Raw genomic sequence first — 14647 nt, forward strand, 5'->3', positions numbered from 1 at the left:
GAAAAGTGTGCATTTAAAAATTTTATTTTCTTTCTTGCCTGTATGTGAATCATGTTCTGCATCTTCACTCAAGCTCAGAGGTACCCCGTATCAGTACATTTCCTCCCACTTTATGCCAAGTATTTCTTAAAGGGTCTACAAAGCATCCACATTTCATCCAGCCATGGAGGACAGAAAGCAGACTCCCTCATATTTTATTGACACCACTCATTTGGTTGGAGAAGTCACTGTTGAATCTGGAGATCTGATACTAACCATACAAAGTAAGACTGGAATGGAAAATAGAAACATGGGTTTCTTACATGGCACAATAGTGCGATGTAATCACCAGTTACAATTTCTAGTTTGGAACTTGCCTTTCCTCTCGTTCCATACCTATAATCTCAATAAAATGTATAATTCCCTCCCTCCAAGAGGAAAATATAATCCACACCCATATTTAAGAATCTTTCCTTAAATGTGCAGTGATCACTGAGGCGTCAAGCCATGGAATTCCAAAAAGACAGACTTTCCACATCTCAGATGGGAATAATAGATCTCTCTCGATCTATTAAATCGAAGCTTATTTTCCAATACAAGGCTTCACAATGAAAGGGGGGAGGTAGGAGAGGAGAGAAGATGGGGAAAAAAAATCCGAGTTAATTTTTTCTCTTTTATAAAAGTGGCAGCAGCCAAGATTCAGAAGAACCTAACTCTAAAGCCATTTCTGGTCAATTCCTGTTGTTTGCCGGATGATGTAATAGTTGATTCTCCTACCGTGACCCGGCTGTTGGTGCCCGGGTTCCCTCCCAGCCTGTAGTTGTTGTAGGCCAGATGGCTGTATGGATTGTATCCCACAAACCCTGGTGTGCTGGGCATTTGCTGATGGAAACAAATGAGACAAAAACACGAATGAGAAATGAGCTCAAACGAGGAAAACACAGAAATGAAAATGATCTGCAATATGGCATGCAAAAACAACTAGAATTTAAACAAGCAAATGAGGTGTAGTAGTTGGTTTCCTCTCAACATGTGAAGTACTCCAACAGAAACCTGTTCAGGAAACAGGATTTTTAGCTGAATGTGTTACTGTAAATTCAAAACTGTCATTTGATGTTTTATTATCAGGCGTGCAAACTTTTAACATGAGTGTGCCGTATAGCCTGCTTATGGCTATTAAAGTTTGCAGACTTTTCATAAGTGGCCAAACAATTCAGGAAGAATCTAGTATCCAACGAAACAAAACATACAAAGCAATACAGTGCATACGATTATGTGGAAATCACCAACATCATTCATTATGTGCACCAATGGAAGCACAGGCTATTGGACAAAAAAGTAAAAAACCCATTGATACTGATAGTAGAAGAACAGTGGTTCTCGAAGTGCAATCTGTGGACCAACAGTGGCGTATGAAGCCATTCCTGCAAAATTAAATGTTTTAGAAATTATGCACCGGGGGGTGCAAGGGGATTTGATTAGAAGGCTGGAAGAAAAGGTGATCCATAGAGGTATCTTTCCCTCATGAAGTACTCTGCAGAATTAAAGAACTGGAGAACCACTGCAATGGAATATACATGTTAGATAACTACAAAAAAATGTATCAAATCACTATTTAAATTGCTTCTAAAACAATTACATAATTTAATTAACATGTCCATATCCATTCCAGCAATTAAATTCAGTAGGTCAGTTTGTATACATGTCTGTAATAGTGTGGGTCATTAAATTTGGTTTCTTAGGGATTCATTCTACTCATTAAACCTTCAACCGTTACTGTCTCATTCTCTGTCTTTCTCTCTTCAAATTAATTTCCGTCTTGCCCCTTCTCCCTGTTCCCTTAGTTTCTTTGTTAGAAACCCCCCCGCAGCTGTTTCACAGTGAGCTAGTCTCACCCTCAACTGTACTGGTGGTACCACCCCACTATAATTTTTCCTTTACAAATCTTTGTATTTTACCCTACTCTGTTCCTTGATGGTTTTAAACCTCAGCCATGCAGTGTCTAGCCACATTCTTCAGCAGAGTTGTGGTCTTAATTAGCAACACATGCTGGAATAATGATTTAAGGGGTCTCAAAGTACACTCTGTCAGTGGGATGTATTAGACTGCTGTTATAAACACAGTTAAAATGGAGTTCAGTGTTCATAAGAATCAAGACGTAGAGGCTCCATATCAAAGGGAAGAGTCTTATAATCGGAAATGCACATTCACGTTATAAACACTTCAGTGCAAAAATACATTGACACACTGCGGTCAATTTACTTTGACACAGAAAACACAGTATCTGATGAAGTGAGCTGTAGCTCACGAAAGCTTATGCTCAAATAAATTGGTTAGTCTCTAAGGTGCCACAAGTCCTTCTTTTCTTTTTGCAAACACAGACTAACACGGCTGTTACTCTGAAACAGTAGTAAAGTTACACCTTACTTGCCAATCTTTAAACATTAATGTGTTTTACTGTTAAGCCTCTCAAACACAAGCAAAGCAGTTGCCATTTATTCAAATTTGTCATATGTAACTACTGTATGTAAACTCACTTTTCAATAAGCAGCCATTTCACTACAAGATCAGCAGTGTATGAAATATGCCTAAACAAATTATATTTTATTAGATCTCTCCTCCAAAATAACTGGACGCTATAATGTACAGACCTTAAGTCTTTATGGTTGCAAAACAGACAAATCCAATATTACAAAAAAGAAAAACACCACAGAAATGTTTATTTCATGCACACTGTCTCAAGTAAAGTGGATTAATGCCATTTTCAGTACTAAGCACAGTAAGATTTGGTAGTGGAGGAAAAAGGCAACAGATGTGTCTGCTTTTCTGTTTTATCAACTACATTCATAGAGCGTAGATTAGATTCTCAAGTACTGTACATGAAGTACCGTGAGTAGTACAGATAGATGATGTACATAAGATAGGCAACACACATTGCTAACTGCACATCTGAGATCACTCTTTAAAAGACATGCTTATTTGACTAAAGAAAGTAGCACATCTGAAAATGAACAAACAAACACTGCATTCATGGAGAGCCGCACTGAAATCAATTGTGTTCCAAACATATGCAGGGACCTGCGTGCACAGATCTGATTGCAGGATCAGGGACTGTCACATCAATCTGAATAGTAATATAAAACCAAGTAAGGTATTTGCAGAGCAAAAAAAAATTTTAAATAAAACTTTGGACTCAAGCTGTTACCCAAACTGGCACACTTATGCAAAAATAGTCCATCCCACCCCCGCAAATTTATATGGGAAAGTTTACAAATTTCTTTGACACCAATTATATATTTCCTGCTCTCCAACCTCTTTAAATGTGGATTTTTGTCTAATAATAATAAAAAGTTACATATTTCCTATTTTGTAGTCACTGTCTACAGGACTGAGGAAAAAGTAGATCCTAAGAGCACTAATATAATTAAAAGGTCTGTTGACATTTTCTTTGGCAAGCTATTTCACTTGTGCCTCAGTTTACTCTTCTATAAAATGTGGATAATACTTTCCCGTCCCCACAAAGTGTTGTGATGTTTAAATTTGTAGAGTGTTCCAGTCATCGGATGCAAGTTGTTATAGAAGTACAAACATATTTTCAGATGCTTTCCTGACCACATTATGTCAAGAAAGATTGAATATTATGTAATAAAATTTTCCAGGTAAATCCTCAACAGATTGATTCCTTTGCAAACAGAAGTACTTACTTTATACTATGTGAGAAACTTTATTCACACAATGCTCACATTACACAATGCCATGGATTTCAATAAATTTAAGTAGTAAGATTTTCATCATGAGGGTTCCATTATTCTGACCCAATATAAATGAAAGTTTGCATAATTCTACATAACTGTGTGAATACCACTGAAAAACTATAAATACAAATTTAAACCTACTGTAAAAAGTACAAAAAAGTATGTTAAAAACTTGGACCGACATTAAGCTTTTAGAGGCAATAAAATTTAGAATTAAGTATGCTACTTAGTCCTTAGTTTACTGTTATATCAAATTGGAATATTTATAATGGATACATGGTTATCAGGCCCAAAGCCTAGAAACATTCACCCCTGTATTTAACTTTACTCATGTAGGTAGTCCCACTGTCTTCAGTGTAAAGTTAAACACAAATTTAAGTGTTTGAAGGATCTGGCCTTAAGTATTGAGTGAGTCTTATCTCAGTTTCCCCACCCCTTTTTAAAATTTAATTTAAATGCTGAATGTCATTTCAACAGTTCAGTGCAAATAGTCTTATGTTCATAATATTTTAATATTGGTAGCTGTGACTACCAAATTATTGTCTTAAAAGCCAGACTACCAGATTTGTGTTAATGAGAAAATTCATTATACTTACGGTTGTGGGAGCAGGGGTGGGAGGTGGGGCATAGGATGGCCTTTCTGTTTAAAAGACAAAAGCAAATACATAACTTCCTGACAACTCAGATATATTATGCATACGATATCCAAAAGTGTACTAGGCACACAACAATAATTTGGTAAGAAACTTATGATAACAAGACAGATCCCTGTCCCAAAGAGTTTACAATCTACATTGACAAAATAAAATTAAAAAAAAAGGGATGGAAGAAGAAGAGATGCATTTTAAAAAAGGTGACACCAGTGTCAGGTTACTATTCTTTTATTTAGATGTACTGGGGTAGGGAGAAATGTAGGAAGAGAATTAAAAAAAAACTGTGCTAGCCACCACGGAAATTAAAGCATACTAGATTTTCTTCAGAGGCAAGGAAATGGATTTGAAGTGTAGAGTTTGACATGTAACAGTATGCATTAGGATGAAGCAATTGTAGGCTAAATTTTACATTCAGTTGTGCAGCTCACCCCCTCCCCAAGTGGTTTCATTCATGGCTTTCGGTAGCATATAATTGGCATTAAATAAAAGCATGGAGAGGGAGCACATCTTTTCCTACTTCATTTAGAAGTTGCACAAGAGTAACTGAGTGCAGCATTTACACAATTTATCTTTATTAAAGAAGGAGCAAATCTCGTCCCTTGGTGTGGAAGGTCCTGCCCATTGGAGGGGGAAATTGTGGGGACAATAAGTAAGGGAGTATGAATCCCAAAGCCTAACTCCATTGGTGATCAACGCATGCCACTGAGGTAGGCATGATGGGATGCGTCTTCTGCCACTATGGAGGACATACCCAGACAGCAGAAACTATTCCAGCCTTAAGACTGAAGAAATGGCTACAGAGCAATTCTGCAGCTTGTCAGGTAGGATGCTTGTGTGTTTCTTTCATCTTTTGGACACTTAAAGAAATCCTCAGTGCACAGCCAGGGCTGTGCACTGTGGCAATATCTAGTACCAACTGATTGGTAGTTCACTTATAATTACTGTATATGATAATACATATAACACATTCCTCTTAAAATGAGCCTGGTCCAGTAGCCCTTTTTCATGTGACAGCAATGGGATTATTCATATAAGTAAAGGCTGCTGAAACAGATCTTTACTTGTTAAATTAAAAAAAAACAAAAACGTACTTGACATTTTGGTATATAAATTTTCAGCCAGCTGACATTATATCTCAAATTCTGAAAGACAAAAAGAGAACACAACGTCAGACTATTAAAGAGAACAATTTTTGTTTTCATGAACCATTAAAACTAAGACCATTATAACTAGAGCATCTGCTTTTCAGGGTTTATTATTTTCATTTTTGGGGGGTTATTTTTAGCAATTTTGAGGTTTTATGTATATATGTCCAATCAGTTTTTTTTGGGGGGGCCGCCTCTTTGTATATACTGTAATGAGTAATCTGTGTAATATTTCCTAATGTGCTTTAATGTAGAACAAACAAATAGCATGTTAACGCACACAAGGGAACCTTTAGCACACACCAGCACGGTCTACATAGACCAGGTAATGTGAGTATGCTTTAGAAATCACAGCCCTATAATGTGTACTGCTGCTATGTGTAGACAAGGTCTTAGATACAAGTAAGCATTTCCAATGTTTTTCCACAGTTTATTGGATAAACATATTTCTTTTTTTTTTTTTTTGGTATCTGGAGTGTTTTATTAATGTTTAAGAATATAAGAATGGCCATATTGGATCAGACCAATGGTCCATCTAGCCTGTCTTCAACAGTAGCCAGTACCAGAGCTTCAGGGGGAACATACAGAACGTGGCATTTGGACTGATCCACCCTGTCTTCCTCTCCCGGCTTCTGGAAATCAGAGCTTTAGAGCTGCCCTGAGCAAGAAATTGCATCTCTGACAATCTTGGATAATAGCCATTGATGGAATTATTCTCCATGAACTTACCTAGTTTTTTTTTTTTAAACCAGTTATACTTTTGGCATCACAAAATCCCCTGGAAATGATTTCCACAAGTCAATTGTGCACTGTGTAAAAGAGTATTTCCTCCGGTTTGTATTAAAGTTGTTCTTTGCTGGCTAAAACCTAACTTAAGGAGCCTTAATTATAACAATGTATTGCAGGTAAATTCACAAATTTGTCAGCTCTGAAGTGAAAGAAAATAAACAACTTCCCAGAAACTAGGCCTACATTTTCTTGTAGTGACTGATGAATTTTTTGTAAACTAGCTTGGCCCTTAAGGCTGAACTACTAGGATTAAATAAACAACTCTGAAACTGAAATCCAAGGTTCGTCTGATCTTCCTTGTAAAGATTTTACTTGTGCATCACTTTTAATAAAAATTACAGTACTATATATTGGATTTCAATTACTTGTCTTATATGGCTGGCTTCAAGGACTGGATATGAATACAGGAGTGTGCGCATATGGTATCCTAAACAACAATATAAACAAGTTCATAGTAATACATTGTCACATGGCTAAATTGCACATCAGAGTAACAGGAAAAGCAAGTGTACCTGTTACAGCTAGTAATGTCATAGTCAATGGAAGCTGGGATTGTGCAACCTGTTGCAGGAGTAAACCCATACATGTAAAATAACAGCAATATCCTGCTGGCCTCTCTCATGAATTAAATCCATTGAAGACTTGAAAGAGCAAGATTTGGGCAAAATCCTGTAAATGCTCAGCATCTGACATTATTAATGTTTATGGCACCAAATACTAAGACTGCTATGCACATGCTTCAATTTTGAACTTGTGATTATTTCCACACATAATGGACAACTTATGCATGTAAAGTTCCAGGCATGCTTGAGTATTTGTATGCCCAAGGCCTACAGATAGACTGCATTGTTGACAACACTAGACAACCCTTACTAAAGAAGTTGCCATTCCCACACAAAGTCCAATGAAAAGAATGCTTACACAGATCAATTTAAAATGCAGACCCTGCTCCAGAGCAACAGAAAGATCTAATTACTCATCCAATTTTGGGGAGAGTAGGAGGGAATGTGCTAAATACACAAATATTTAATATGCAATTCCACCGCCCCCCCCCCCTTTTTTTTTTTTTTTAAGAGGCAGCAGATGCTAAGCACTCTGGTGACTCAGGTCACTTCTAAACACAGGGTTTCAAACCCTGATAATTTCAATCAGTAACATGGTACCTTAGAAAACCAGACCCACTGCAAAAAAAATGCCTAACTACAGCAGGGGAACTTGCTTAGAGGAGGATAGTACCGGCCTCCTCCTCTACCACTTTGGGGATCCATGTTGGGGATGGGGAAAAAAATGTTTTTGACTACCTTTCTTCCATCCCCCATGGAGGGGGTGTGAGGTAGCTCCCCCTCCCCCTAGGAAGTGCGTGGGTGGGTGTGGTGGGGGAGTAGCTCCCCCTCTCCCAGGAAGAGTGTGGGGGGGTAACTCCCCCTAGGGGGGGCGTTGTGTGGGTGGGGGGCAGCTCCCCTTCCCCCTAGGAGGTGCGTGGGTGTGGGTGTGTGTGGGGGGGTAGCTCCCCCTAGGAGGTGCGTGGGTGTGGGTGTGTGTGGGGGGTAGCTCCCCCTAGGAGGTGCGTGGGTGTGGGGGGGTAGCTCCCCCTAGCACGGGTGTTGTGTGGGGTGGGGGGCGGGGGGCAGCTCCCCCTCCCATGGGCGCGAACGCGGGGGTGGGGATCGTCTCCGTCTCTCTCCCTCAGCCCCTCCCCACCCCCCTTCGTAGGCCCAGGCTGCCGCCGAGGGGAATCGGTGATTGCCGGGGCAGAGGCCCCCGCGCTGCAGGCCCCGCTCACCGCCCAGCCCCGCCCCTCGCCGCCCCTCCGAGACTCACCCGCTCCGGCGCCGGCCTCGGCCCTTTGTTCCCAACCAACACCGGTCTCCCGGGTGCCCGGGCAGCGGCGACTGGGGGAAGCCGCCTGCCCTTCCGCCTCAGCACATTCCACACGGCATCCCAGCTCCCCCGCTCTTTTGCTCCCGCCCCGGGTTTACTCCGAGCCAGGCACCTCCATACACCACCGGGGGATTTTTATCGTTTACAATAAGGGCGGGGGGAGGACGGTTATTCTGTGGCGAATCTGAAGAGCCGAGCGGGTAAAGAAAGCCAAGAGGGGAACAGCTTCGCCGGGCCGGAACGCACGCCACGTGACGTGACGCGACGCGACGCGCGGCGCCCATAAAGCGAACGGAGTGACGTCAGGAGAGCCTAGAGACGTGTCGGGCGGAGGTCAGGGGCCAGGGAGCACGTGATGCGCGCCTGCTGGACGGGGGCGGGGTGGCGCTTGAAGCGTTGGTCCCTCCCGGCCTTTACAGTTCGTCTCGCGCCTTCAGGGCCAGCTGGAGGGCGGGGGGAGGAGCTGGGCTTGGCGCCTTTTTCTCTCTCGCGGCTGTTGGTCTCGCGCCTCCCGCCTGGCAGCCGTCGCCCGAGGAGAAGGCAACGGGTTGGGTTGGGCGCCCTTTCCCTGCCTGCTGGCGCTGCCCCTGGGCGTCCCCTCCCGTAGGGTCCTGTCAGGCCCCGCTTCGTTCCTCAGGAAACAGCGGATGCGGGCCCCGCAGCTCTGCCCTACCGCCCTCTGTTCCCGTACCCCACTGCTCCCTGGCGCGCAGCGCTCATTATTAACACAGCGCCCATTGGAGGCTGGGTGCCCCGGCATGCGGTACTGCCGCGCACGCTTCTTCTTAGAACCCAAGGTGCCCTGGCACAGCTGCCATTACAGGAGGAAGCACCCAGGCGTGGGGTATTGCCACGCGCGGTTATGATTATAATGCGAGATGTCCCTGTGCCGCGTAGGGTTACTGCTGTAATATGAGACGCTGCCTCAGATGCCCCTGTCGTGGGGTTATTTTATAGACCGAAGCTTGCCCCACTCAGCTAGCACTCTAAAAGGAGGTGCCCCGAGTGAGGCAGTGTGGACATGGCGTCTGTTAATTGTATGAATTGATACAGAGTCTGAAGCAAAGTACGGGGCTTGGTGCTGGCAGAAACGAGGCCAGGACCGGCTCTAGGCACCAGCAAAGCAAGCGCGTGCTTGGGGCGGCACAATTCCAGGGGTGGCTTTCTGGCCATCCTTTTTTTTTTTTTTTTTGGCTTGGGCAGTGGTGCACTTGGGACGGCAAAAAACCTAGAGCCGGCCCTGAATAAGGCCCTGCGTTTTCTCTTGGGCGTTCACAGTTTGTCTAAATCAGACCGTCACTGAAGAAATGTCACTTTTGCAAACAAATAGAAGGACAAGGTCACAATCTGTGGCTACAGTGAAGACTTGGTCAAGTACAAGGGATAAATCCATGACTTGCATTTGGCTACTAAAAGACAAAAGAAACCAAAAATACATGTTTTATGATCAGCTGCATGAGCTTCTTTTTAAACCACCATTTTTACATCGTCAGAAAATTTATGAGAAAAAGGTGAGAAAATATCTTTTTAAATGTGAAAAATATCCTTTTACTCAGGTTTTGCGTGCTGTTGGTAAAGGAGTCCATGGAGCAAAGTGCAGGTTGCACTTAGTGTTAGAGGTGGGACTTCCATCCATGAATCCTGGCTTTCAGTCTTGGGTTCACACCATTACACCACACTTTTCTCTCCAATCTAGCAATAACATGATTTTGGTAATATGAAAAAGCTAAAATGTTGAAAAAGATGCCTTAGATATGGTCATATGAGTCTGTTTCTCATTGGCATTTGTATACTCTGGTCCCAAGTGTGTAATCTGTACATGGTTGAGCATTTAACTCATGAGAGTAGTCCCACTGGAGTTAGTGGGACTAACTGTTGTGAATAAATGTAGAACAATGCAAGTAAAAATTGCACAATTGGGCTTTCTGGTATTAATCTGTAAAGCTTTTTTTGTTAATGGGCTCATTTCTACCACACTTACTCAGACTGAATAGTACTCGATACTGCAAGCATTTCCCCTAGTCTTGAGAGGCCTACAAGCTAAGTAATGCACAATTTAAAATGAGAAGAGTTGGCAGAATCTGTCGTAATGGCCATGGATGACAGCTATCATAGGCTGCAGGAGGCTGTGCCTCCCCAAACAGCCAGGTCTGGCCCCGCCCACACTCCACCCCCAGCAAGCCCCCTCCTGCTTCCCAGTCTGCGGCTCCCTCTGTGCCGTGGCCCCGGTTCAGGCTGGGGCTGCGCCGCCCATCCTCCCAGTGCTCCAGAGCTGTGGCCGAGCCTCCTGTTCTCCCAGCGCTCCAGGGCTGCGGCTGAGCCGCCCGTCCTCCTGGTGCTCCAGGGCTGGGGAGGTTGGCGCTGTGCCGCGCTCCCTCCTGACATTCCGGGGTTGCGTCTGCGCCACCCCAGAACTGTCATGGGATAAGAGGGAAGGTCCTCTCATGGATTGGTAACTGGTTAAAAGACAGGAAACAAAGGATAGGAATAAATGGTTAGTTTTCAGACTAGAGAGAGGTAAATAGTGGTGTCCCCCAGGGGTCTGTACTGGGACCAGTCCTATTCAACACATTCATAAATGATCTGGAAAAAGGAGTAAACAGTGAGGTGGCAAAATTTGCAGATGATACAAAATTACTGAAGATAGTTAAATCCCAGGCAGACTGCAAAGAGCTACAAAAGAATCTCACAAAACTGGGTGACTGGGCAACAAAATGCAGATGAAATTCAATGTTGATAAATGCAAAGTAATGCACATTGGAAAACATAATCCCAACTATACATATGCAACGATGGGGTCTAAATTAGCTGTTATCACTCAAGAAAGAGATCTTGGAGTCATGGTGGATAGTTCTCTGAAAACATCCGCTAAATATGCAGCAGCAGTCAAAAAAGCGAACGGAATGTTGGGAATCATTAAGAAAGGGGTAGATAATAAGACAGAAAATATCATACTGCCTCTATATAAATCCATGGTACACCCTCATCTTGAATACTGCATGCAGATGTGGTTGCTCTATATCAAAAAACATATATTGGAATTGGAAAATGTTCAGAAAATGGCAACAAAAATGATTAGGGGTATGGAATGGCTGCCATATGAGGAGAAAGAAAAGGAGTACTTGTGGCACCTTAGAGACTAACCAATTTATTTGAGCATGAGCTCAAATAGTCTCTAAGGTTAGTCTCTAAGGTGCCACAAGTACTCCTTTTCTTTTTGCGAATACAGACTAACACGGCTGTTACTCTGAAACATATGAGGAGAGATTATTAAGACTAGGACTTTTTAGCTGACTAAGGGGGAATATGATAGAGGTATAAAATCATGACTGGTGTGGAGAAAGTAAATAAGGAAGTGTTTACTCCTCATATAACAAGAACTGGGGTCACCAAATGAAATCAATAGCAGATTTAAAACAAACAAAGTATTTTTTCACACTACACACAGTCAACCTGTGGAACTCTTTGCCAGAGGATGTTGTGAAGGATTCAAAACTATAACGGTTCAAAGAAGAACTAGATGACTTCATGGAGGATAGGTCCATCAATGGCTATTAGCCAGGATGGGCAGGAATAGTGTCCTTAGCCTCTGTTTGCCAGAATCTGGGAATAGGCGACGGGGGATGGCTCACTTGATGATTACCTGTTCTGTTCGTTCCCTCTGGGGCACCTGGCATTGGCCAATGTCGGAAGACAGGATACTGGACTAGATGGACCTTTAGTTTGGCCCAGTATGGCCGTTCTTATGTTCACTTACCATCCTGGTGCTCCCAGGGGAGGGGGGGGCAGCATGGGTCAGAGGCTGGTGGCTGCAGTTGGGGGACTCTGTGCTTCGGCTCGGGGGGACGGGACACAGGGACACATGGAAGGGGCGGGGCCTCTGGCAGAAGGGGCGGGGCCAGGGGCTATCCTCTTCCAGTTGGCGGTTTACGTGCTGCCCATGGTAATGTCACATCCTCTCCCCAGTTAGAGATAGTAATTGAAAAAAAAAATATGGTGACAGGCAAGGAAATAAGGGGTTGGGCTGGTGATTGGACATTCTTTGTATTATTAATGTTTTTTCTAAAAGCCAAAATTTGTTTAGAAAAGCTGTGGTAGAGATAAAGAAAATAATGAATGGCATATAGAAGGCCAGTTTGTGGAAAGGGAGGTGGAGAGTGAGGGAATCACTTTCAGTGATTTGGCCTCTATCAGGTTGGTAGAAGAAAAAGGTCAAGGAGCGAGGACAGCATAAGAGAAAAAAATGAGAGAAGACAAAAGAGCAGAAAATTCAGTAGAGTGGAAAACTCCAAAGGATGAAGACAGAGTACAGGGACTGAAGGAGATACGCAAGAATAGGTATTGGAGGACTTAGAGTGAGGAGAAAAAATGAGTGGAGCTTTTAAGGGACAGGGAAGAAAGCAGTCACTGGGTTGTGGATGAGTAAATACCATTTTCTTCCCACATACCCTTTATGGTAATTTAAGTCCGGTGTTTTTCCTTCTGAAAATAGGTTTACTGTGCAGCTGCTGGAAGAGGGAATGTACTTCATATATTCTTTTACCAGAAAATATCTGCTTTCAAAGTGATGAAGGGACAGCCTCTTCCCCAAGATCCTGCATCTGGAGATGGGAGTAGGCTGCCACTGGTGTCCCTCAGATCTCAGTTACTAAAGAACCTGAGAGATCTTAGTTGAGAATGCAGGCCAGAATGAAAGGAAAAAAGAAAGATAACAGGAACTGCTGTTAAGTCTGTCAATGAGGTATGATGGCCTTTACAGGTATTTAAAATGTTTACTCCATCTCTTAAAGAAAGAAATAGCTTGTTGGGCCACTTGTCAATTCTGCTGACTCAAAGACTGAATAGAGGTTTGATTGGCACTGAAGATGCTTTACTGTGATTAAATTGGGCATCAAAACTTGAAGACAAAGAACAATGAAAATGACCAGAACAATATAGGCCACTTCACCTTGAATGGTTCCTTGAAATATGTGTTAACTGCTTATGCTAAACAAGTTGTTGCACCTTGTATTTAACTGTGACACTCTGAGGGTATGTCTACGTTATGAAATTAGGTCGAATTTATAGAAGTCGATTTTTTAGGAAGCAATTTTATACAGTCGATTGTGTGTGTTCCCACTAAGCTCATTAAGTCGGTGGTGTGCGTCCACAGTACTGTGGCTAGCGTCGACTTTTCGGAGCGTTGCACTGTGGGTAGCTATCCCACAGTTCCCGCAGCTATCCCACAGTCCGCCGCCCACTGGAATTCTGAGTTAAGCTCCCAATGCCTGATGGCGCAAAAATATTGTCATGGGTGGTTTTGTTTTGGATACGTGTCGTCAGTTGCCCCTCCCTCAGTGAAAGCAACGGCAGACAATCGTTTCGCACCTTTTTTCCGTGCGGACGCCATACTGCTTTCAGCAGACGGTGCGGTAGGACTGCTAACCGTCGTCATTGAACCACCGCTTCCACTGCAACTCTGCTCTCCTGCTCTTGTCTCGATAGTGAATTTATCCGTGTTGGCTGTCATGGGCTCCCGCTTCCACTGCAACTCTGCTCTCCTGCTGTCATGGATGCACCTCACAGGTCCTCTCGTTGTTCTCTATAAATATCTATTCTTGTGGCATCTGTCATCCGCCACCGTTTCTGCTGCAACTCTGCTCTCCTGCAGACGCCATACCATGGCAAGCATGGAGCCTGCTCAGGTCACCGCGGCTGTTATGAGCATTGTAAACACCTCGCGCATTATCCTGTAGTATGTTCAGAACCAGAACCTGCAAAAGCAGGCGAGGAGGCGATGGCAGCGCGGTGACGAGAGTGATGAGGACATGGACACCTCTCAAAGTACGGGCTCTGGCAATTTGGGCATCCCGGTGGCAATGGGGCAGGCTCATGCCGTGGAACGCTGATTCTGGGCCCGGGAAACAAGCACAGACTGGTGGGACCACATAGTATAGCAGGTCTGGGATGATTCCCAGTGGCTGCAAAACTTTCATATGCATAAGGGCACTTTCATGGAACTTTGTGACTTGCTTTTCCCTGCCCTGAAGTGCAGGAATACCAAGAGGAGAACAGCCCTCACAGTTCACAAGCGAGTGGCGATAGCTCTCTGGAAGCTTGCAACACCAGACAGCTACCGGTCAGTCAGGAATCAATTCGGAGTGGGCAAATCTACTGTAGGGGCTGCTGTGATCCAAGAAGCCAATGCAATCACTGAGCTGCTGCTATCAAGGATAGTGACTCTGGGAAATGTACAGGTCATAGTGGATGGCTTTGCTGCAATGGGATTCCCTAACTGTGGTGGGGCAATAGACGGAACGCATATCCCTATCTTGGGACTGGACCACCTTGGCAGCCAGTATGTAAACCGCAAGGGGTACTTTTCAATGGTGGATCACAAGGGATGTTTCACCAGCATCAACGTGGAATGGCCGGGAAAGGTACATGACGCTCACATCTTCAGGAA

The 14647-nt window shown here is 43.6% G+C and overlaps 1 protein-coding gene and 1 long non-coding RNA gene across 6 annotated transcripts in view; one reads left to right on the top strand and one right to left on the bottom strand.

Moving 5' to 3' along the window:
- Window positions 1-8468, bottom strand: part of SMARCE1 (SWI/SNF related BAF chromatin remodeling complex subunit E1) — a 31480-nt gene extending 23012 nt beyond the window's left edge. For 2 of the 5 annotated variants that reach the window (XR_012156372.1, XM_073325811.1), the window contains exons 1-4: window positions 8143-8468; window positions 5479-5529; window positions 4331-4374; window positions 694-861 (exon numbers count right to left, since the gene is read on the bottom strand). Coding sequence is in view for 4 of the 5 variants with exons in the window: in XM_073325811.1 (XP_073181912.1) it covers window positions 694-861; window positions 4331-4374; window positions 5479-5485 (219 nt within the window). In the remaining variant the exon portion in view is untranslated. Of the gene's footprint in view, window positions 1-693; window positions 862-4330; window positions 4375-5478; window positions 5530-6833; window positions 6883-8142 lie in introns of all 5 variants that reach the window. The other 3 variants (XM_073325812.1, XM_073325813.1, XM_073325814.1) reach the window with 3 other exon arrangements.
- A 944-nt stretch (window positions 8469-9412) lies between these two features.
- LOC140903888 (uncharacterized) overlaps window positions 9413-14647 on the top strand; it is a 342875-nt gene continuing 337640 nt past the window's right edge. The window contains exon 1 of the long non-coding RNA XR_012156377.1: window positions 9413-9713. This is a non-coding gene — a long non-coding RNA (uncharacterized lncRNA). The remainder of the gene's footprint in view (window positions 9714-14647) is intronic.

Source organism: Lepidochelys kempii, chromosome 27 (assembly GCF_965140265.1).
Source record: "Lepidochelys kempii isolate rLepKem1 chromosome 27, rLepKem1.hap2, whole genome shotgun sequence".
NCBI lineage: Eukaryota > Metazoa > Chordata > Testudines > Cheloniidae > Lepidochelys > Lepidochelys kempii.